At 47.1% G+C, this 24,548-nt stretch overlaps 1 protein-coding gene across 2 annotated transcripts in view; it reads left to right on the top strand.

The window, feature by feature from the left end:
* FANCD2 (FA complementation group D2) overlaps positions 1-24,548 on the top strand; it is a 1,050,809-nt gene that overhangs the window by 824,870 nt on the left and 201,391 nt on the right. For both annotated transcript variants that reach the window (XM_085625116.1, XM_085625117.1), the window contains exon 39: positions 8,746-8,784. In XM_085625116.1, coding sequence (XP_085481242.1) covers positions 8,746-8,784 — 39 coding nt within the window. The remainder of the gene's footprint in view (positions 1-8,745; positions 8,785-24,548) is intronic.

The raw sequence follows: 24,548 nt of genomic DNA, 5'->3' as shown, positions 1-24,548 counted from the left end.
GGTAACTATGGTTTGGCTTTATCAAAACATGTTGTGTAAGGTGTCTAATACTTTGGAATAATACCCCCATACCATCTCTGGCAATGAGGATATTATTCCTCCCTTCTAGAGGGAGAAGACATGTTGAAACCTACTTACCCAGTTAAAGTTAACCAGAGCCCCAGCATCACAAAATGGATGCTGCTGCCACAGACACAAGTCTGACCTCCTGCTGCTGGGAGTCCTTCCAGCGAGGGAGGCTTGGACAATAGGTTTCCCGCCTTGGGAGGTGCGAGCACCACCCCAGACAGGCTTTAGTGTATTGGGGCAGGGAGGGATGAAAGAAACTAGACACTGCCTGGGGCACACAAGGTGTCCCATGCATAGTCAAGTTCAAAGCGGCGCTGGGGCACTCCAGCCCCAGCTCTGGCGCGAAACTGGACAAAGGAAAGGGGGTGTAGCCACTCCCCTTCCTGGTCCCACCCATAGGAGGGACCTTGCAGGTAGCCCAGCCCACTAGCCCAGTATATCAGTAGGTAGCTGAGCCCTGCTAGATTAGATTAACCTGAATCTGCAACTTGAACAGAAACTCTGGACCTTCGACATTCGACCTCAGGAAGAAGACTGAAGAAATCTCCCTTGTGGCCAAGGAGTGACCACCCTGGGCAACCAGGCACCATCCAGCGACCGCTGCTTGCTTTGCGACTGATCCTACGAGGGACGACTGCAGAGACTGACCAGCGCTGAGAGTTCCAGACTCCTCTGACCCAGATCCACATCTCCAGCGAAGCGGAGACCCGTGGAGGTGACGAGGGACGTGGGACCGGCGACTTGGGAAAAGTGGCTAGTAACTGACTAGCGCGACTTCTGAGGCTTCCTCGAGGCTGTGCTTGGGGAATTGAGAAGCCCCAATCCCGAGCACCATCTGCAAAGAATATCAGCTCCCCACACTTCACGTGTTCTGCGTGGGGCCCTTCTGAACCTGAGTTGCTCGACGTGCTGTCCGGTTGCTGGCCCGTTGGCTAGTAGCCTCTGCGACGACGAACCTTTTGTTTCATCTTGCTGGTCCGGCTCCTCCAGACTGGCACCCGCTCCTCTGTGAAAGAGAAGCACCCCAGACCTTCCTGGTCTGCACCAGAAGCAAGCCCTCCATTCTGCGTGGGTTCCGCTTGCCAAGGCTTGTTGGGTCCTGACTCGACATCGACGCCGCCGACAGCAAGAGCCTTCGTGGGACCGCTCGCCTCCTGGTCCTGGTCGTCCTCGACGTCTCCTGGTACCCGTGGCTGCTGCGACAAGCTTCACCTCTTCACCTGCATCTTCATGACATCGCCTGGTTCCTTCCCGGCTCCTGGCTGGTGACCTAGACTCTGTCCCTTCTGCTTGCAGGTATCCTTCCTTCCTGATCCCATCCTTGGGATCCACCGGACACTCTTCACTGACTGCCTGTCAGCAACTTTCCTTCAGGCATCCATAGAAGTCAACGACGAAACCCGACGCCAGTTCACACCTATGCACCCGCAGCCTAGGTAACTTGAGTACTCCGGTGCTCACAAGGGTATTGACTATCCTAGGGTCTAGTTTCCGAGTCTCGACTTTCTAGCTATTCCAGAAGTGTCCTAAAACTGTTTAATTCTAATAACTACTATTTCTATCGACTTTTACGCATTACGCGTGAGTGTTTCCACTCTGCACCTGAATCCCGTGGGCCTCCCACTTCCTAACCTTAGGTAGTATAGTGTAGCCCCAGCGATTTCCTAGGCCTAGGCCTATCCTGTGTTCGTGACAGTGGTTCTTATACCACTTACTTAGTATATGGTTTGCGTGGCCCCTAGGGCCTAACTGTATTACTTACCTGTGTGACTTATGTATGTTTAAGTAAGACTGTGTTGTACTTACCTCGAATCTCATAAAGAGTGCTGAGGGTATTTTGACTAGAATAAATACATTCTATTTTTATATATATCTGTTGTGGTGTCCTTTCATTTGGTATTCAAGGGATTACAAATGGTATAACAGCTGGCTTCACATGCCATACAGAGTTTTGTCTAAGACTGCTCTTGTCCATGCTACCACTAGGATAGCTGGTCTATAAGGTTGACTTTATAACCAATCACCATAAGGGTTGTTTGGACTGATACAAGGTGTACACTAGAATTAGTGACATCATATATCAGGCCAACTTCTCACACCCTCTGTCCATGGAAGAGTAGTGCAGGTGTTCATGGACAACACCAACACCATGTGGTACTGTAACAAACAGGGCGGGGTAGGGTCATGGACCCTATGTGAGGAGGCCCTCGGCCTCTGGACATGGCTGGAACATCAGGGCACATCCCTGGTGGTTCAACACCTGGCAGGTTCCCTGAACTCCTGGGCGGATGAACTCAGCCACAGGTGCATGATGGATCACGAATAGCGTCTTCACTCGGAGGTGGTGCAAGGTCTCTTTTAACAGTGGGGAGAGACTTGGTTAGATCTATTCTCCACGAAGAGAGCGCGCAATGTCAGCAATTCTGCATGTTGGAATTTCCAAGGCGGCACTCGCTAGGCAACGCTTTTCGTCGCGAGTGGAGTTGCGGTCTGTTGTACGCCTTGCCGCCTATACCACTTCTGGCCAAAGTGCTGAAGAAGATAAGGCGCGACCGGCCCCAAGTCATCCTTGTGGCTCCGGATTGGGCACGGAGAGTCTGGTATCCAGAGCTGCTCAACATGGCAATCGATCCTCCGACCCGTCTGCCTCTTCGGGAGAGTCTTCTGTCGCAGCAAAAGGGGACGGTCCTCCACCGGAAGCTGTCCAGCCTCCACCTCCTTGCATGGAGATTTAGCGGCGGCAGTTGACGTCTTTTGACCTGCCCCCCGAAGTTTGCAATATAATCTTGGCAGCCAGGCGTCCCTCCACCAAGACGGTATACGCCTGCCGGTGGAAAAGGTTTGTGGTATGGTGCACATCAAAGGCTGTGGATCCCCTTTCAGCCCCTCTTTCTGAGGTTCTTATGCTTCTACTTTCTTTGGCCCGGCAGGGCTCTCCTCTGGCACTATTAAGAGCTATCTTTCGGCCATCTCTGCCTTCCTTCGGCTTCCAGATCAGCCTTTTCAAGTCCCCGGTGGCTGATCGTTTCTTAAAGGGCATAACTCAACTTTTTCCTCCTATTCCCTTCGTTATGCCTCAGTGGGACTTGAATCAGGTCTTGACCTACTTGATGTGGGCTCCCTTTTAGCCGCTTCAGAACTGTCCACTAAGACCTTTAACTCTTTAAAACTGCATTCCTGTTAGCCATCACATCTGCCAGAAGAGTGAGTGAGCTCCAGGCTCTTTCATCCAAGCCTCCTTTTATGTCTGTCCATCCGGACAAAGTGGTTCTCAGGACTCTTCCATCCTTCTTGCCCAAGGTTGTCACTGCCTTTCACATCGGGCAGACCATCACTTTTCCCACCTTCTTTCTGCCGCCGCATCCTTCAAGAGAGGAGAGGCTCACCATCTGGACCCAAAATGTGCGCTTTCTTTCTATCTGGATCGCAGAAAACAGTTCTGGGTGGATGACCAACTCCTTGTTGGCTAAGTGGGCATCAAGAAAGGTCGGGCCGTACACATGCAAGCCATTTCTCAATGGGTTGTTTTGTGTATCAAAGCCTGTTATTCCTTAGCAAAGAAGGAACCTCCAGTGGGGCTACGTGCCCATTCCACGAGGGCAACGGCAGCCACTACGGCCTTGGGGAGAGCAGTTCCTCTACATGACATCTGTCAGGCAGCTACGTGGGCATCACTGCACACGTTTACGAAACACTACTGTCTGGACAGCCAAGTCCGGAGAGACTGCTTTTTTGGCCGTTCTGTTCTCCAGGACTTTCTTGTGTGACCTTGGTTCGCAGACCCACCACTGGAGCTGGTATTGCTGGGGTATCTATTCTGAGGTAAGGAATCTATAACTAACGTGTTTCTTTCAGATGAACAAGTTGGACAAGATGAACAAGTTACTTACGTTCTGTAACGATATATCTGTAAGAAACATCAGTTAGTTATAGATTCCTTAGCTCCCAACCCATCCTCCCCGTTCTGCTAACTGATTTCTAGAGTTAAGGACATCCTTTCAGGGCCCTATTTTGTGCACCAGTTGTCAGTGTCTTGCATGGCTCTGTGTTTCTGGCGCCGAGAGTCGTGTACAGAACTGATGTCAGTGCGCGAGGGTGGCGCCTAAGTAGCTGGTGCAACGTCATCCCGGCGACCACAACGCCAAAGACGGACGCGGAGCCGACAGATGCCACCTTACAGAGGTACTGCTGACGAAAAAACTTTCCAGATCCAGTCTAACGCCTGGGGGCAATTCTAAGGTAAGCAAAATCTATAACTAACTAATGTCTCTTACAGATATATCGTTACCGAAGGTAAGTAACTTGTTCTTTAGGGAAAGCTATTGGGGTAAGATGGTGCCACAGGCCTCTCTGGAAAGATCCAGCTGTCCCTAATGGTCATGCCCTTTGATGGTTCCCACATGTTATTAAAAAGGTGGACTTGACCGGGAGCATTTTAAAGAGAGCCTAGGCATGGCATGCTATGTGGGCTTTCGGCACAGTCTGGCACTTCCTCCAAATGTTTTACCCTTCTCAGGGACGTCTCAGTGGCTTGGTGTTTCGGCAGTGAGAGTCTTTGCCATCTGCACAGGCTACCTTCCAGCGCTCTTGACGTCAGAGTCATGGGCTCAACAGACAACGACCATGCCATCAGGCACTCCATACATCCCAATCCCTGCCTCTCCTTCAACGACTTCAAAGCCCCTTTAGTTCACCCTTAGTGGCACATAGCCAGCTGGTAGGAGGCAGGGTCAGCCACTTCCCTCAGAGGTAGTAAAGCATCACATATGACAGGTGGGTATTTCAAATTATCCAACTGGGCTCTGTCCTGCCATTCATTTTAGATGAACCACACCTTCCACCTACATCGGAGCAGCTTTGAGAGGGCCATCTGTCTTCTTGCCCAAGGAGCCATAAAGGATACCCGCCTCGGAAAGTGGGGCCTGGATGTTGTTCTCGTTCCTTTCTTCTGTCGTAGAAGGACAGAGGCCTTTGTCCTATTTTGGATCTGCACCTTTTCAACTCATTCCAGCTAAAGGACAAATTCAGGATACTCACGTTGCCCCAGGTTCTATCTGACCAAGATCCCAGAGACTGGATGGTGGAGTTGGACCTGCAGGACACCTATTTTCATATCCTGGTCCGGCAGGCCCACAGGCGCTACCTGCGGTTCAAGGTGTGCCACGAACCGTTTGTTAGCTGTGCTCCCTTATACTCACCTGTGCCCCTTGCGTATTCACAAATCTGTTGGCAGTTGTTTGTTCCCATCTTCTGAGGTCGGTGTCCCAGTCTTTCTCTACCTCGATGACTTGTGGCAGGCTTGCCACAGTCAGTTGCGGACCATCTATAACCAGACTATGGCGAACCTCCTGACATCACTGGGGATCTCAGTCAAAGTCCCACTGACTGTTTCGCAGAGGCCCTTTACTGGATCCATCATGGATATGGTGTACTTTCAGACCGTCACTCCAGACCAACTAATTCAGGACATTCCAGCCTCTGCCCTGGGTCTCAGTAAGGATAGCTCTCAGGCTTCTTGGCTTACTAGCTCCCTACATCCTGCATATGTGAGACCTGCAGTGGGATCTTTACAATTCATTGGGCCCAGCACCAGAGGAACCTGCCAGATTCCATCCAGGTTTTGGAGGAGATTGCAAAAGATCTGCAGTTGTGGCTGGTTGACAGCTATTAGGCCAGTGACACACCCCTCTCTATTCCCCATGAGCTGATATTAGCAACTGACCCATCACCACTTGGTTTCGGAAGCCATCTGGGAGACGTGGAGATCAGAGGAGTCTGATCTCTTTCGGAGACCCTCCTCCAAATCAATTTGCTAGTGTTGTGGGCAATTCACTTGACTTTAAAGGCCTCCTTCCCACCCTCAAAGGCAGGCTGGTGCAGGTTCTCACAGACAACACCACCGCCAAGTAGTACTGCAACAAGCAGGGTGGAGTGGCGTCCTGGATCCTAGAGGATCCGAACCTCTGGAACTGCTGAACCGTCAGGCCAGTTCCCGGATCGTACACCACCTAGCATGATCTGTAAATGCCAGGGCAGACAAATCACAAATGGCAGTCACCCAGAGGTGGCACAGAGTGTCTTCCATCAATGGGGAGAACACTAACTATCTCTTCACCACCTCAGAGAACACACAATGTCAACACTTTAGCACACTGGAGTTCTCAAGAAGGCTCATTTGGAGACGTACTCCGCATAGAATGGAGCGCGGGACTCCTTTATGCTTTTCTGTTACTACCACCCCTTCCCAGATTTCTGAAGATCAGGAACAACCAGGCCAAAGTCATCTTAGTGGCTATGAATTGGGATTGGGATGTGGTACCCGAACTTTTGGGCTTGAGCATCTGTTCTCCGATCAGGCTGCCGGTTCAGGAGGATCTTCTGTCGCAGCAGCAGGGCAGGGTCTTGCACCTGAGCCTGCACAAACCGTATCTCCATGTGTGAAGATTGTATTGCAGGAGTTCATCTATTTTGATTTACCATCAAAAGTCATTGATGTAACAGTAGCAGCAAGGAGCCATTCCACAGAATCAGTGTAGGCTGGGTGCTGGGATAAGTATGTGGCTTGATGCAGCACCCACCAGATGGGTCCGTTGCAGTCCAACCTGGTGGATGTCTTATTGTTTGTTTTGTATTTGGTTCAATAAGGAGACCACTGTTAAAGGTTGCTTGTCGACCATCTCAACCTTTTTACGTTTGCCAGATCAGTTGTCCTTGTTCAAATTACCTGTTTTCGAGTGATTTTTTTTAAAGGTTCACATCATATGTTTCTCCCAAGCCCTTTGTAATGCGACAACGGAACTTACATTTGGTTCTCACTTTTATCATGCATGCCCCATTCAGGCCGATGCACAGTTATCAATTGCACCTCCTGCCTAAAAACGGTCTTACTAGTTGCGATAGCATCAGTACACCGTGGGAATGACCTTCAGGCCCTCTCTCTCCAGCTACCTTTATACCACCTTTATTCCAGATAAAGTGGTGTTAGGAATGCCTAATGGGTTCCTGCCAAAGGTAGTGTTGCCTTTCCATGACGGGCAAACCATTACTCTTCTGACCTTCTTTGCTCCACCTCATTCATTGAAAGAGGAGGAAAGGCTATAAAACCCAATAAAAGTGCTGAGGCTTTAAATTGATAGCACCAAGGGACATCTAATTGAGGGTCAGCTCTTTGTGGAATTGTCTGGAGCAAAGAAGTGCAAGGTGGTGCAGAAGCTGACTATCTCTCATTTGACAGTTCTCTACATTAACATTTGCAATGCATTATCTAAGAAGCAAGCTCCAGAAGGTCTAAGGACTCTTCTCAAAAGAGCTAAGGCTGCTACCACTGCTTTGGCATGTGGAACACCTGTTTTGGATGTCGATCCGGCTGCAACGTGGGCACACATTGACAGTCAGGTCCATCGGGTTGGGAATTTTGTCCATTCTGCAGGACTTATTGATCTAAGGCCATTCTATTGACTCACCAACTTGGAACGTATTGATTTGATATCTGTTCCCAAAGTGGGAAATCTGCACTTAGAATTATCCATCAGAAGAACAAGTTAGTTACTTTGTAACGTTCTTCCTGTTAGATAGCCTTACCTAAAAACAGACTCCTCGCTGCCCTCCCACCTCTCCTTTCTGTGGACTGGTCTCCTTTTCCATCTAATAAAGTCCCAATTTATGAATCTGCACACTTGTTCCTCCTGTTTGCTAATGGGCTGTGTGTCTGAGGAGGCAGACAAGTCTCTGAAAGAAACTGATGTCAGCTTGCTTCGGTTGCATTTATATGTGTCTCTGTTATCCGTTCTGGAGTGGAATTAAGCCTGAGTACAGTTGTACCGTACCACCAATTGGTGTCTGGGACTGCTTTTTGAGTTTCTGGGCCCTAGGGATATTCACATGGTGCAGAATCTGCAGTTAGCTAGAGTATCCACCAGCAAGAGCGTTACCGAAGGTAAGCATCTTGTTCATGCCTCTCTACATTCATGCTAATTTCCTCCAGTTACTCAGCTAAAAAGATAAGGCACCATTTGCATGGTTTGTCTGAACATCCGCATACGTGAAAAACACTTGAGTAATTTTGGATGATCTGCTTCCTTTCATATCTCTTTATCTGCAATATTGTGGACTTCCAGGTTGATGCAATGTGGGGTCCCGAAATGCCCAGGTCTGTAGGGCTAGGCTTTCTAGAGTGGTAGTTCACCAAACTACAGGAGTTCAGAATTTTCAAGTTGATAGAAAGCTGTGCCATGTTAATTGAAAGTTCACCATTCACTAGTTGCTATATTCAAGCTGCTTGACGTTCAAAACTGCAAATTACTGAAGTACCAGAGATGCACTGTTCGTGAGTTGGGGTAGTGAAAGGTTATTAAGCTGTGGGACCTTTAAGATCTATATGCTGCATGTTTCACATTAGTGAATCAAGCTTCCCTAATTTCTCTTAATGATTCCCTTATAGATCATTTGCCTGTAAAGTGGCCCTTTGAGTATGATTTAATGTCAGCAAACGCCTGTGTATGTCATTTTGATATGCTGGCTTGAATAAATCTGACTACTCATTAATTAAAGTATTTTGACTGCTGTGTTCTAAGTATGAATCTGTTGTACCTAACAATGATTTAGCAACTTGCTTAAAGGATTTCTATGGACATATGAATTATGCAGAAGTGACGCATCTTTTTATTCTCTGAACAGATATTTGATAGCCGGACTGTAGTCAACACTTGTCTGAGGGTAAGTAATTGGTTTAACTAAATGTATTTGTCGTTTAAAGAATTTAATAATTTCGAACAAGATGTTTCTGTCAAGAACCTGTCTCAAAAAGAGAAACTGATTTCTGTGCTAGAAAAAGCATGTTTTCAGAGTAAAGTTTTCAGTATGTGCAAACTACAACATTTGAAAAAAATCAATTAAGGGCTGGATTTAGAAATGGGTGGTATTAGAAAATCCTCTCATGTATAGAGGAATCACGAAACCCAGAGGAAAATCTACCCTAAGAATTCCTTTACCACACCATGGTGAGGGAAATTGAACCAGCTGATTGGTGATAATTCTACAGATTTTGCACTTCCTCGAGAAATTTGTAGATTTCAATTCCCAATTGGCTGACCCAGGTCCCAGGTAGTAAATATACTGAAATGCACCTGTTAAGAACACGCTTAGGTTATCCTTCTTGTGTGTTGTGCTCTTCTTTATATAATGGAGTGCAAATTAAGGTTATATTTTTGCATTTATTTAATGTTTTTGAGTGCATTTTACAGTGCTGCCATGTTGCCACTTCACGTCAATAATTTGACACCTCAATCATTTCACCAAATTTGGGACTTCTTGTCACTCGTAAATTCATAATTTAAGTATATTTGAGAGTATATTTATATTTTTTTGTAGTACATTTCTGTTTTTACTACCCTGTCCATAGATTTATTTGTGTGTGTGTATATTCACTGAAAACCTTTTTTTGATTGAAGATATAGTTTGCTTTGAAGGATAGTTACAAATAATTTTGAAAAAACTCAAATATAATCACAGAAATTCATAGTTTATGGCTAGCTGCACAATCATCATGTCCTTCCTTATATTGCTGAGTACCTCATGGGGCATCACAGATGGTCTCACTCGGAGATGACATTTATTAGTTTTTTTTCTATTGTTATTGGGTTTTACCATATAATCCACAGTTGCATTTGACACTGGTTGGCAATTGATAATGATGTTGGACAGTAAATACAATCTGGTGATACATGAATGTGTATTAAACAACACTAGTGTAGGGCATGTAAAGGAACAGAGGTATGAAGAGTCCTCGTTATACATTGAAATTTAACAGCAGCATATCATCACAATGGTACAAACTGAGGAGGAAACTTAGAAACTTGGGCAAAAGGCAGGTGGGCGGGTTTGGTGACAATGGTAGATTATGAGGAGAGATGCAGGAATAGTGGTGCGGGTGGACAGGCATATGGGGCTGTGTTTACCCCTGGAAAGGTGGGTGAAGACTGCCGGTGAGTGTTGATGTAGGGGCCCTCAACTGGTGTAGTATTTGTGACGTGTATGGTGATCATGGATGCACGAGTAGAGTGTCCCATTGGAGGGAAATAGGTTGTTTGCCCGTCGACGTATGTCCTCATAGCATAGGGCATCATCTTTCACTGCACGCCATTCGCGTACTGCTCCATACCATGCAGCAACCGGAGGAGCTGTGGGTGAGCACCAGTGAAGTGTGAGTCCACGTTTGGCAAGATTGAGTGCTATGGCAGTGAAGCTGTGTCATACTTTGTTGTTTTTTAACACTTAAAAATACCTAAGGAGCATGCTTCCCATGTGTAAATATCTGGCAACTCCGTGACCTCGCGTAGGGTGGTTGTGGACCGATTGCCAATAACTCTGTAGGGCAGGACAGGACCACAACGTGTGCATGAGGTCGGCGTCACGGCTTGGCAACATGGGCCTCACTCGGAGATTGCATGACAGCAAATGACTGCAGTTCTACTGACAGCCAACAGTTGTTCTCCCAGACGTTACATGGAGGCAACAGGATACATTTGTACTGATAAGCGGCAAGGAGCAGAGAGCAGTAGGTGATTTCGAGTGGCGTACCTTCTGATGAATGTGTGAGTATGAAGGACACCACTCCTTCCCCCCCCCCCCCTTGACTGAATCATTGGTATCCCCTAAAGCATAGGGTGATTGAAGAAACACAGGTATTAGCATCCCAGGTAGCAGTCACTTGGATTCACTTATAGGTGCACTGTTTCACATAAGAGTGTAGAATTTCGGTAGGCACCTGCAACTTCATATCTGATAGAGACATCTAGCCGTAGATTCCTTAACTTAGAATATCCACAGTGGTCAGACTGGATCCGTAAAACCTTTTTCCCTAGCAGTATCTCTGCGCGCCAAGTGACGGTGTCGTCTGGCTCCGTCATGACATCCACGGAAGTGGTGTCAGTGGAGCCACATAAGTCCCCCCTGGCGCGCTGACGTCAGTTTTCTTCTTTTCCGCGTCCCAGTGTGGATCCGGGAGAAGCGGATCCTCTAGCCTATTTTGTTTTTAGGCCTTCGCACCGCCTTTTCGCATATGGAACGGTGTGCCGATGCCTGCGGGCTTCAAGTCGTGTGCGCCCTGATCGCGGCAGATGTCAGCGGCAGATCCACATGAGATCTGTATGTGGTACTTGGGCGAGCACCACGACTCCACCGAGTGCGACGCCTGTCAGCAGCTGAAGCCGAAGTCCCTGCAGGAACGACGGATGAAATTGATGTCCGGCCGGTTGTCCCGGTCAGAATCCTGCCAGCGCTGGCCTCCGTCTCCAGCGGAAGGGTCCAAACGGCACAGTTCTGCGTCCCATGCTGAGGTTCCTGTTCAGGGCAGGTCCCGGAGTTGTTCCCGTGGACGTTGTTCACCTGCTTCAGGTAAGCACCGGAAGAGGTCACAGAGGTCAACGGCCTCGCGCAAGCACGTCAGGGCCCACTGCTCCTGGTCTTCACCAGACACGGGCCCTCAGGAGTCGGCCCCTGCCTACCCACCATTTCCTGGTGATGGGGCGAGTCGGACCCAGATAGAGGCCTATTCCAGGGCTCTGCAGGCCATCTTTGTTTCACCCCCTCTCCCTGGCGCGCCTTCGGGCTCCACAGTGGTGGTAGGGACTCAGGTCGGGGTTCGCCCTCGGCCAGACTGAGTGCCCTGACTCCTGTTCCGGGGTCGCTGCGATGTCGGTACACGGCCTGGAGGGGCATCCCACTTTGACGTCTAGCCCTCCTGCAGCGTCTTCGCATAGCCCTGCGGAGCTGCCTGCGTTGTCGCTGGATGCGGCTGCAGCACAGAGCTCGACTCCGAGTTGGCGTTGTTCCTTCCCACAGGTTCCTACCTTGGTGGAGGTAGAGTCGACGCCGGGCAGACGAGTCCTCTGGGGGTCGTCGATGCCGATCCGACACTGTCTTGACATCAGTTGACGCCGGTTCCGTCCCCGGCTGTTCCTCTGCTCGTAGAGGATGTGACCTCAGTGGATTCTCCACCCCCAGGGTTTTTTCACTGCTCCACGGAGCATGGGCCACTGGCCGGCTCATCATTCTGCGGTGCCTCTGTTGGTGGGTGGACGGACTAGCCTGCAGCCGTCCTCAATGGATGACTTGCTGTCTCCACCTCGGATGGCCACGGAGGCTAGCGCAGGATCCTTTGTTGTATCTTCTCCACCAGTGCACGGTCGACGTGGAGCCCTTGTTGCCTTTTGGCGGGTCATTGCACGACGTACTTCTGGGGACTTGGGCCAGGCCGATGGTGAGTCATGCAAATGCACATCGCCATCGGCCGGCTCCAGATGATCCTGCCTGTTTGTCCCTCCATTCTAGGGCTCAAGGACTTGTGGTCCAGGCAGCGCTCCCACCCTCTCCTCCTCCGTTGCTTCCAACCACTCGGTAGTCTAGGTGGTTGGAGTTGTGTGGCCGCAATGTCTTTGCGTCCACCAGCTCAGGCCTTCGGTCCCTGAACACGACTTACGTGTTTGCTCTGGCAACTTTTGCCCTTTGGGACTCAGTCGAGCAACTCCTTCCCTCTTTGCCAGAGGGCCCTCATGCTGACCTGGACCGGCTTATTCAGGATGGCCTGCGACATGGCGCAGTTTTCAGTCCGGTCGGCCATGGACACCACTTACTCCGTGGGTCGAGCTATGGCTAGGTCAGCTGCTCTGCGTCGCCATGCGTGGCTACATGATGGCAGTTTCCCGAGAATGTTCGGGAGCGACTCTGGGATCTGCCCTTTGATGGGGTCAGTCTGTTTGATGAGCAGGCCGACTTGGCGGTCCTGGGCCTCCTATGTGGTTTTCCATGACTTCCAGGATTTTATTCCTCTTGGTGGACTTGTGTTTTCGTATGCAGTATTGTCACTGCTTTTATGATTTCCGTCTCTGGGTTTAGGACATTATTTCCCAGACGGCCTGTAGGACTTTTCAGCCGTATTTTTCCTTCCTTTGGTTCAGCTGGGCCAGCTATTTACACGTTTTTTTTTTTACCCCTGCCTATGAGCTTGTCTCAAGGGGTGTCCATTGCTTTTTATAGGGATGTGACATACCCTATGTGGGGTATTTGTTCGCTATTATATAGCTGCTCTTCCTTGCCAGGTAGTTTCAGAGGCTTCCTGTAGGCCTCTCCCTTCATTCCATACTTACTGCTGGAGTGGAACACCTCCTCCGTTGAGAACCACTGACTGGCGTTGCCCTCCCCTGGAGCTTCTGTGTTGCTGCCTACGGTTGTTCCGTTGCACTCTCATGCGTCTGTGGACGCAGCCTGCTCTGGTGTATTGTTGGGGTTCTGCTGTGTCTGGCTCGCCCGAGGGAGTCACGTTCTCCTGCCTTGCATTTGGCTCATCTTTCCGCCTTCGTTATGCCCCTGGCACTGTTGGCTGTCCTGGGCGTGAGTACACGTCCATGTGGGCACTTTGTTCCGTTCCGCTCCAGATCGGTTCTTTGTGGCATTATGGCCAGTGCTTCAGCCTTTGGAACAGAACTAGGCAGGTTTGAGTCTCAGCTTTGGCTCAACTTCTTTCTGTGTTCTTGGCGGGCACAACATGTGGGTCCACACTAGGTGTGTGCGCTACCACGGGGGACCCGTAGTATTCCTTGAGCCAATATCTTGGCTGTGTTATCTTCCTGTGGTGTTGTCTTCTTCCCTGGTGTTGGGTACGACTTGGGCGCACCCTGTCTGGGGTTTGCCTACAGGCAGTCGAGTTTTCGCCAGGGCGGATCTCTTCTGCGTATTAACTTGTGTCCCTCTGCCTTTCCCCGGCCGGGGCTCCAGTTCTTCTGTTTGTTTCCACACACAGCTCAGGTGTTTCTCTTCCTGGCATCTGCTGCGCTTTCAGTGGACGTATTCTGTCTCCGGATGACCTTTGGCATCATCCTCTATATACTTCTTCAGACATTCTATGTCTGAGTGTTACTGGCTCCCCTTTTTCTTCGTTATTGTGGTGGTCTGTATCACTGCCTGTATCGCAGTGGCTCGGTCTTTCCTTCCCCGGTCCGGTCCGGGGGGAGGGTTGGTGTCACCCCCTTTAGTGGATGAACTTGTATCTCCCGCTACCTTTCACATCGGTGCCGTTGGTACCTCTTGGGCGACTTCCTTTTCTCTAGGGTTACACTTCCGGTTTCCCCTTGGTTGTCACTTTCTTGACTTTTTTCTTATATTTTTCTGTGTGTGTACGCACACGAGAGGGCAAGCATGCGGGGTTTCCCTGCTGTGATTTCTGGGGATTGTCCCAGGTTTCCTCTCTGTTTTTCTCTCTCTTCCTCATGGGAGATAGCTTTGGTGTGTCCGGCTTGCCGGTGACCATTGGTCATTGAACCTGTGGGTGCGGTTGGCTGGTTGACTACCTGGTGATGCGCCTGTCTTCTCTGTCGATGCGCACATGCTGTTGCTGTTACGTTTCATTGAGCTGGTGCATTTTGTGGTGTGGTTCTCACGGTACACAATGACTGCTCCATGTATTCTTGTAATCCACATCTATGTAACTCCTGGTAGTAGTAGTAATAGTTTGTCTCGGCATGGTGACCTCTGCCCCTAACATCTCATTTTTTGGCACCTACTGTTGTGCCGTTCACATTGTGTGTTCTGACTGTGTCATACTGTTTAAGTCCCTTCGCTGGGACTTTGTTTCTTGCGGCTCCTGAGATCCTGTACTCAGTTATCCTTCTTTTTGTAGACGTTTATGGCATTCTGCCTTTGTGCACTGCCCTTTCTGGTTCTGTGATTTTGTTTAGTCCCTATCCGGCCGGCAGTGGACTTGTACCGTCCTCTGGTGGATTATGGTACCTTGCTTTCCACCCTGAGCTTCATGGTCTGGTGTCCGCTACGCTGGCATTGCTGAGCTTTATGGGTCTGGTGTCAGCTACACTGGCATTGCTGCCCCCCTGTTTCAGTCAATGTTCTTGATGGACTACTTCCCTTGGGAACTTGGTGGTTTTCGGTCGCAGACCCTCCTCCGACGGAGTATAGCTTTGGTATCTATTCTAAGTTAAGTAAACTGCAGCTAGATGTCTCTATCAGATGAACGAGTTACTTACCTTCGGCAACGATGTATCTGGTAGAGACACAGCCTAGCCGCAGATGCCTTAACGCTCGCCCATCCTCCCCGTTCCGCAAGGACCTTTCCAGGATGGGTTCTACCCACTTGCCTCGTTGCAGATGGCCTTGGTCTTCCTGAGGGGTGCTCTAGTTCACCTACCTCCGGGGCAGGATGGGTCATTCTGTTTTCACACCTTGGCACTCCACCTATTCTTGTTCTGGGGTGGCTAGGTTATGTGCCCTTCAGTGCTCCTCCACCTGGGTCTTCCGTCGTGGAGATTCTCATGTTCTTCTACCCCCCCTCTGCCCTAGTCTGTTTCTCCCCCTTACTTTGGGGTCTCCTTGTCTATGCTGCAGTCAATTGGGTTGCGGTTTTCTTTGACTATGCTACAGTTCATAGGTCATTGTGGGGGGTGTGGTGCACATTCTCTGTTGTTGCACACTGGTGGTCACTTGCCTTGTCATGTTGTTCTAGTATTATTATCCTTTACAGTTACATCCTGTGGTTGCACACTGTCCTTTATGGTCAGGCCAGTCATTTTGTCAACGTGGTGATGTTTTCTCATCATTCTATGATTTCTTATCATTGTTGTTTCCAAGGTTTTGCTCTTTTTTGGCACACTGTTCCCATACTCTCACAGTTTTTTTTAGTGGCTCCGCGTTGAGGCGCGGAAAGGTTTCACAGTAGAAAGCTGACGTCAGCATGCCGGGGGGGCACTTATATGGCTCCATTGACGTTACTTCCGTGGATGACGTCATGACAGGGCGCAGAGGTACTGCTGGGGAAAAAACTTTTCCGGATCCAGTCTGACGCCTGGGGATATTGTAAGTTAAGGAATCTGCGGCTAGACTATGTCTCTACCAGATACATCGTTACCGAAGGTAAGTAACTCATTCGATAGGGATCCTGCAACCCTGATGAATGCCCCAGACCTAGTAGGCTAAAGTATATGGGCAGAAACATGTTGGTAACTTTAAAGATGGACTAGAGTCATTATCCTCAATTTGGTTTTATTGTATCTAGGTTCCTCACTAATAATGGTGATAACCGAGGAACACAAAGGTATTTTTTTTTAACTGGACCCCGACCCTGTCCTGAAAGTTTTATGTAAGAACTCTCCCCTACCCCCAAGTCTTCGCGTGCGTTGAGTACACCCTGGTAGCACCATCTTACTAGGGTGGGGGAAGAGGATGCCTATGATGAAGCATGACACAGTAACGTGTGTGAGGCATCCTCTTCCATTAAGGATGGCCTCGCTGTTTTGAAGGGTCCTACAAGACCTTTAATAGGTAGCTTCTGAACCCAAAGCTTGGCTCTTACTTGCTGTTTTTGCTAGGCAACCCACTTCTTTTGTGGTTAACTTACATTTGTACTGATAACCAACAGCTGTCCTCACAGAAATCTTACGACAACCAAAAACTGCAGTTCCAATAACAGCAACGTTATGACCTCACAAAAAAGTAGTTTCCTGATAGATTAGGAGAGGCACCAGTAGCAGCATTCATTGTACTTCAAGGTGTGTGAAATATAGATCCATTGTCCTGGGGACACCATCCTCCAGGACACTGGTATTTAATGGCCAGCAGAATGCAGGCAGGAAAAAAAAATATTTTCTGCCTACACTGTCCAAGGCAATGAGTACATATTTGCTCCCACCTGGGCAGGACCAAACAAAAATGCTGCTCTCACCTGGGTTAGAGCACAGTTCCTGAGCGGTTCCTGTCGGCATCACAATGGTTGCTGGCTGTGGAATGGGAAGAGGCAGAGAGGCCTTGGGGCTCCCACTGCAGCGCTAAACAATTTTGGTGATGTGTAACTATAACTCACGGCCTCGCCATGCACTGCTAATTACCTCCCATATTATATCACTCATGACATGTTCTATGACCTCATTGATGGTGACATCCCTGCAACATTTGAAATGACATCATTGAGGCACTGAGTTATAGTTACTTTAGGGAATTAGTTTTAGTTACTTGAGATAACTATCACAGATGTTCCTTTTTAAATTAAATGTTTTAAGAGTTACCACTTTATTCCAATCAAGATTGCTTCAGGTGTGCCATACGTTTATCATAAGTAGAACTGTTAGCGCTCTAGTTTCTCTTTGGAACACTCTGGGAAGCTGCAATTGAACACAAAGGAATCAACTGACAGTCTCTGCCCTTGTTGGATGTAAATGTTTTACTGAGAATCTCAGACTTAATTTTCACATGACTGAGAAAGATAATGTAAATTTACAGAAAATATGCTCTCAGTTTAGCTTATAGATCACTTTCCAAACCTCTGTGGGAAAAGCATGAGAAAATAGTTTTCTCTCAAACATGATTCATGAGATCCCAGCAGAAGGCTTTTTCACATGGTAAAATCACCTTAGAACACACCACAATTCCTAAAATGAGTATGGTACCATCAACAGATGATTTATAATGTAACTAAAGTCTTAAAACCTTCTATTAACTGCAATGCTTTTTAATGAGGTGCTATCATGTATATTGGTCCCAAGATGGCTGCCAACACTTCTTGGATGAAGTGCTGACAGCCAATCAGATCTCAGATGTGTGGTTAGGCTCCACCCAGATATATATGTGATTTTACTTTTGATTTTCTCAGGAACTACTGAACGGATTTACACCATTTAAGCAAAAGGCACGACTCTGAACCAAGGTCTGCCTTTCTGCCAAATTTGGTGTAATTCCGTTCAGCAGTTCGGGCTGTAGCTGCGACTAAAGGTCCCTATGCAAAATTGCATGGTGAAAACACGTTTTGGGACCCCCCTTTTTTCTCGGCCCCCGTTTGACGAATCACCCTGAGACTTTCAGGATAGGAGCGGACCGGAGCGGGCCACAAGTTTTGAAAATTTCGCAAAGATTCATCAACCGGCGCCAAAGTTATTCTAAATAGAATGTTGCGGATTCCCTATGGATAATAGGTCCTAACTATAACTACCTACTGGCGACCGCCAGTAGGTAATATATATATATATATATATATATATTAGCAAAGGATGGGTGCAGAATCTACATAAAGTGCTAGAAACAGTCAATTGTTCTACAGTATGGGAACATTCAACTACTTTGCATTGGTATAATCAGATTATTGAATCAGCCCATGTATTCTCTACTGGTGATATTCGACAGCAGTTTGCCTAAGAAAAATATTTCTTGAAAAAACTGACATCTCATGGAGGAATTCAGGGTGGAGTGGTCCCCTGTCTCATATTTAATGCAACTCTACAGTCAGAGGGAAGTATTTCCTCAAATTAAAAAGTTACCAGATTACAGATCCTACATCCTAAGTGAGAAGCTAGTTAGGATAAAATGGTAGATAAGCATAGATAGAGGGCAGAGAGTTTGATTACAGCAGGTTAATCACACGTTGATTACTGCAAAGACCTCTATCAGCAGATGACCGATGGTGGAAGAGCGCTTTGGTCACACATTTGCAACATTGGTAGGGGGGTGGTATTCCCTGGTTAGTGGGAACAAAATCACCTCACCTCTACAGAAATTTTAGAAACCCAGCTTTATGTGTACAATATATATTAATACATAGCTGTTAAAATGCTATACAGTGCATTCACCCATTAAGCTATAAAACAATATTTCATCAATCCACATAAATAGACACAGACTTATAGAATACAAATTGGACAAAGTCTGTTAGCTAAACAGGAATATGCATGACATCATACTCTTATTTTACAAAATGTGTAAGATTCCACTAGTGCTGATAACATCTTTTTCACAATATTCACAAATATCAAGATCCAAAGTTTGACAGATTTTTATGCCCATTTTTTTCCTCTCAAAATCAGAACAATTTATTGTGCTGTTGGTATATCATGTAATCCTTGTTTTTTTTTGTAACTATTGAGCCCAAAAAAGTCAACAATGAAATAAGTTTATTTCCAAAAAGTATAAAAACATTTTATTTAATGCCTATTAAACATAACCAAATATAGAATAACACATCCATTGATGTTTATCCAAATTCGTTGTCTGTTATCTCACATTTAATCACATGTTCATACGAATGAGCAATAGACCTCCAAAAGTGCTTGGTTGTTCAGTGCTAAGTGCTTAATTTATCAGTAATTTCTCTCTCTTTATCTGTTATCTTAGCTTCACCATTTCGCAGTTGTGTTAAGATTGGTCCCTTATAACTTACCAATCTTTCTTAAAATGTCTGCTCTGATATAATCGCATCTTTCCTAGGAAATATTTAGTTTAATTTTGTCCTTGCAATCCTCTATCATGTACCTAGAAACAGAACGTAATCTGACCTAGACCATTTGGCCTTTTACAATGCAATCTTGTAAGAGCAGTTATATTGGCTATCTCAACCCTACCAACTGTTTCACTGAATTGAACTGCATGCAAGCTCAGAAGGTTTGTAGCTACAAAGCAAAAACCAAAGGAAATGATGGACGGAGTGTTGAACATTGCAAGCACTCACCCCCAGTCAACTGATCTGGGTTTAATCCATCACCGTTCTTTAGCCCACTCTGCCACCCCAGTTCAGACATGGCCATATGCCAATCAGTCTGACCCTGTGCCTCATGGGAACAGTCCAGCCCGAACTGCCAAGCCATGTCTTCCCTAGACCGGAAAAAAGCTTCCTAGGACCGGTTTCTGGCATTTCAGCCGTCTTCAGCCAGGCTTGCTTGAATACAGTGGCAAAGTGAGCAAGGGACTCACGTCTGAGCATACCCTGCCAACTTATGGCGAACAAAGCAAAATCTAAAGGAAATGATGGACGGAGTGCTTGAATCCAGTGGCAAAGTGAGCAAGGGACTCACATGAGGCACAGGGTCAGACTGATTTGCATATGGCCATGTTGAACTGGGGTGGCAGAGTGGGCTAAAGAACGGTGATGGATTAAACCCAGATCTTTGTGCGCCATAAGTTGGCAGGGTATGCTCAGACGTGAGTCCCTTGCTCACTTTGCCACTGGATTCAAGCAAGCCTGGCTGAAGACAGCTGAAATGCCAGAAACCGGTCCTAGGAAGCTTGTTTCCGGTCCAGGGAAGGCATGGCTTGGCAGTTCGGGCTAGACTGTTCCCATGAGGCACAGGGTCAGACTGATTTGCATATGGCCATGTCTAAACTGGGGTGGCAGAGTTGGCTAAAGAACGGTGATGGATTAAACCCAGATCAGTTGACTGGGGGTGAGTGCTTGCAATGTTCAACACTCCGTCCATCATTTCCTTTGGTTTTTGTTTTGTAGCTACAGACACTCAACAAATAAATATTTCTAAATGCCAGCACATGTTCTACATTGCTGGCAGTTCAGTTTGGATCCCGGGGATCATGTGCCTACATTAGATGGGAGAATAAGGGAATCTGAAGAGTGTAAAATATAGGAACCACAAAATTAGATCCTCAGAACATGTTATAATTTTACAGTTGCGGGTCTTGTTATTTTCCTTGTATTTTTTAATAGAACTTCAGCCAAGTAACTCTGGGCAAAAGCATTGTATACAGTTGAGATTTTCTGTTATTTACAAAGGTCTATTAAACCTTCCTGATGTAACACTGACCAAACGACATCTCCTATAATTAAGAACACATTTCTTAGTTTCAGGTGTATTAAGAAAGGTCTCTCTTGTTGGAAGATGAAACTGCCTGTGTTTCAGCTGCAGATTTAGTGGCACCTTCCCTTAATAAGTCACCCAGTGTTGAGACTCCCTCTTCTTGGTGCTTCCAAAAACCTTCTAAATATATTAAGGATAATTCCATAATGAGGTTAATTTGTAAATTTTTTAGATTTTAAACTAATTGGATAAAAAAAAATCTTTAATAACTAACAAGCAGTCAGTAGCGTACTTTCTTTCTCAGGCATATCAGTTAGTGCAAGATATCTGTGTAGTTTTTTCTATCTCATCCTACTTTATTTTGACTGACATATTGTAAGAAAGTGCCTACTTTCTGCATGGTTGCCCCAATTTTTGCTGAACTGCTGATGTACTTTAACTGAGTGTGCCCTGGGCTCCTGCCAATCAGGTACCCGGGGCTGGACCTATATTATTTCCCTAAAACTGCATTGAAGACAAAATTAATTGGCACTCTCTGGCCACAGGTCAGCCCCTGGTAAATGGTACCACAGGTACCCAGGGCACTGTGACCAGGGAAGGACTCTAAGGGCTGCAGCACTTATTGTGCCACCCTTCGACGCCCGTACCTTTACACTCACACGCTGCCTTTGCAGGCTACGCGTTTTGGTGCAGTACAAAGTGATGAGTCGACATGGCACACGTGTGCCATGCCTACAACCCACTGCCCTCGCATAGATCAGCCACCCCTTTAGCTGGGTGCACTATACCCGTGGTGAGGGTACAGGTGCATGAACCCTCTACTCCTACAGAGTCTAAGCCAATTCTTAGACATTGTAAGTGCAGTAATGCCATTAAGAGTGTATAGTGCTGGGAGTTTGTCATTACGAACTCCACAGTACCATAATAGCTTTACTAAAAACTGGGAAGTTTGGTATCAAACTTCTTAGCCCATGAAACCCACACTAATGCCAGTGTGGGATTTAATGAAAAATGCACACAGAAGGCATCTTAGAGATGTCCCCTGAAAAATAACCTAACACTAGTAACCAGGCTGAGTAGTGGCTGCTCCCCAGCTGCCACCACCAGACATGTTTCTAGACCCCCGGGTCGAGAGCCTGCTTCTTTCGGGGGTCTGAAACAATGCACATCCTGGGACGAGGTGCCAAGCCTCCTCCCCTAGCATGGGCAGGGTCCACGAAGGAGAAGCTTCAAAGGCTTGCCGCCTTTGTGAGCTTCCCCAAGCCTTTTACTGCTCCCAGCAACTGGTCCCTACCGGTTCTGCCCCCCCTGTGGGCGTGATAACCAAGCGAGGAAGGGAGTTGTGCCCACCTTTGCCAATCCCACCCCTCGGGTGGGGGAGGCGAGGTGAAGCACAACTCTCAGTCCCCGACATCTTGCAGATGTGGAACCCAGCCAACCACAGTGGCATAATAGGGGGTGTACCCACCCCAAGGATGGGACCCATTGGTCCCAACCTTTTACTTAAATGTAAGGCCCCTAAATGTAGTATTTAGGGGCACCCCCGAACCTTGCTTACTCAGATAAGCATTGACCAAGAGGAAAAGAAGAAGGACTGAACAGCCGTGCCGAAGCTAAGAAGAGGAGGACGCCCACTGACTTGGCCCCAGCCCTACCGGCCTGTCCCCACCTCGAACCTGCTGAAGCGAAACTCCAGTGTGTACTGCAGCCAGGAACTTTAAGAACCCAGAGGATCTTCCCTGCCATCCAAAGAAAAAACTTTGTCTCCCGGATTTGTTCACCCACAGACTCCAGCTCTAGTCAAATCCACGAGTCTACACCACTCTGCACCAGTTGGCCCAAGGTTGAGTGGCCTAACACCATGAAGAGGTCTCCCCGGCGATTCTGACCTGAGATCTGATGATCTCTTACCTGCCTCAAATCTCCCAGCGAAGCCTGCACACTCTTTCTGGAGGATCCTCCCCCTGCCCGTGACCGGAGCTGGTAAGAGAAACCCGACACCTAAGGACACCCCTGCACCCGAAGCCCCATGGCCTTGGGTGACCCAACCAACAGTGTCCCTGCATCCCCAGGCATCTCAACTTACCTCTCCAACTGGTGGTCACCTCCAGAAGATCTTCGTCCCCGAGCCTGCAGTCTTTGTTGAAACCAGAGAATCACCATTGCAATCAACAGGGCACCCAACACCAAAACAGCACCCTGCACCCAGCCGCCACTGCGGGTGTACTTTGGGTGCTAACTCGGATCCCCCTTTGCACTGAGCCTAACATCAGGAGCATTGCTCCCACAACCCAGTGGACTGCTTGTAAGTAGCCACCAACCGGAGGCCCCCTATCCCCCATTGGATAACATTGGGCCTCAGCACCCAGCTGCCCTAGTGCCGCTGAGGGTGTAACAAGAGTGTATCCTTGACCCTGGGGTAACCCTTGTTCTAACCCCAGAAACTCAACCCCAAATACCGAGTACTTACCTGTTAACTGTTAACTTCATTTCTCTCCATAGAAACCTATTGACTGTGTTTTGCTGAAAAATGTTCCAAGTGTGGAGTTGATTTGAATGGAAACCTGAAAAATTACAATTGTGCAAAACTGATTTACTTACCTTTTCTCTAGGAAATGTCCCAGTTTGATACTTAGGCATATCACAGTAGCAAAAGTAATCTAAAAAGTAACAAAAAAGTAATCTGTACAGTAATTTCAATACCTTGACTTACCTGTATTTCAATCCACTGCATTTAAACTTGCATTCACTTGTAAACACTGCATAATATTTTGCAAAGCATTTATTTTGCTTTCCTGTGCCAGGCTTGGCTTGGTTCTAGAAATAAAATAACTTAACAATATTTTTACACAAACAAAATTGGTCTGAATTCAGTCTTTGAGTGGGTGACATCATTTGCTGATTGAGTGTGTACAACAAATGCTTAACACTACCCTCTGATACAGCCTTACTGCTCGCCCACACTACCACAAATAGCGAGTGAGGTGCTATCTACTTTTACCTCTGCCTACCTTTGGGGTTCCACTGGGCTCTGTGCACACTATACCTCGTTTTGGTATAGTAAATACAGAGCCAGCTTCATACACATATAAACCGAAATATGAGTACTTTTAATTCAATGAAGCTTTTCTTAGCTAACAAACAAGGAATTGTTTGGAAAGGAAATAAAAGTTGAGGGAAAATAGGCATTTTAATCAAGTCAGTTCATCCTAAGAGCATATTTTTTTTTTTTGTTGCTGTGCGTAATGTAGGACTTTATTGCATTAAAACAAAAAACACAAAGCAACCAAATGAAAATATGAAATTATATTGGTTATGCCTGCCTATTTCCTTTTTTAAACAATTATTTATTTTATTAAATTTTCATAAATGCAGAAAAATACAAAAACAAAAGGAACCCAAGAAAAGTGAAAAATAAAATAAGAGAAAGTACAGAGACCAATACCGGGCATAACATCATTTACAGTGTACATTAGTGAATCCCGTCCATCACTCATAATAAGTATGATGTAACATAACATGCAGCATCATGTCATCCGCGTCCCGGAATGTTGAAAGAAAAGAGAGTGGCAGCAGAGTGCTAAAGACAAAATTATAAAGAATCATTATATAGCCACCCCTGCATCAATTTCTGAAGCAGGCAACAAGCGTTCCAGAACAGTAGAACTAGGAGGATCCCCGACATTCCCTTTGTGAAAATAGCCTGGGGCACATGACAGGCAGTCCCATCTCACTTAGTTCACTGAGGTGGAGGGGGTGCCCCGTTTCCAGCATCATTAGCTTTAGTGCTGAGGTATGTCTTATACAATTCCTAAAAGTTTTTTGGGTGGATGCACGGGGGAAGCATTTAGCTGTAATTTTCGGTTAGGGTACAACAATACATCATAACTTTTGACCAGCTAGCTA

Source organism: Triturus cristatus, chromosome 9, assembly GCF_964204655.1.
Source record: "Triturus cristatus chromosome 9, aTriCri1.1, whole genome shotgun sequence".
NCBI lineage: Eukaryota > Metazoa > Chordata > Amphibia > Caudata > Salamandridae > Triturus > Triturus cristatus.
The sequence above is the reverse complement of the archived record's forward strand: the minus strand, read 5'-3'. Positions and strand labels throughout refer to the sequence as shown.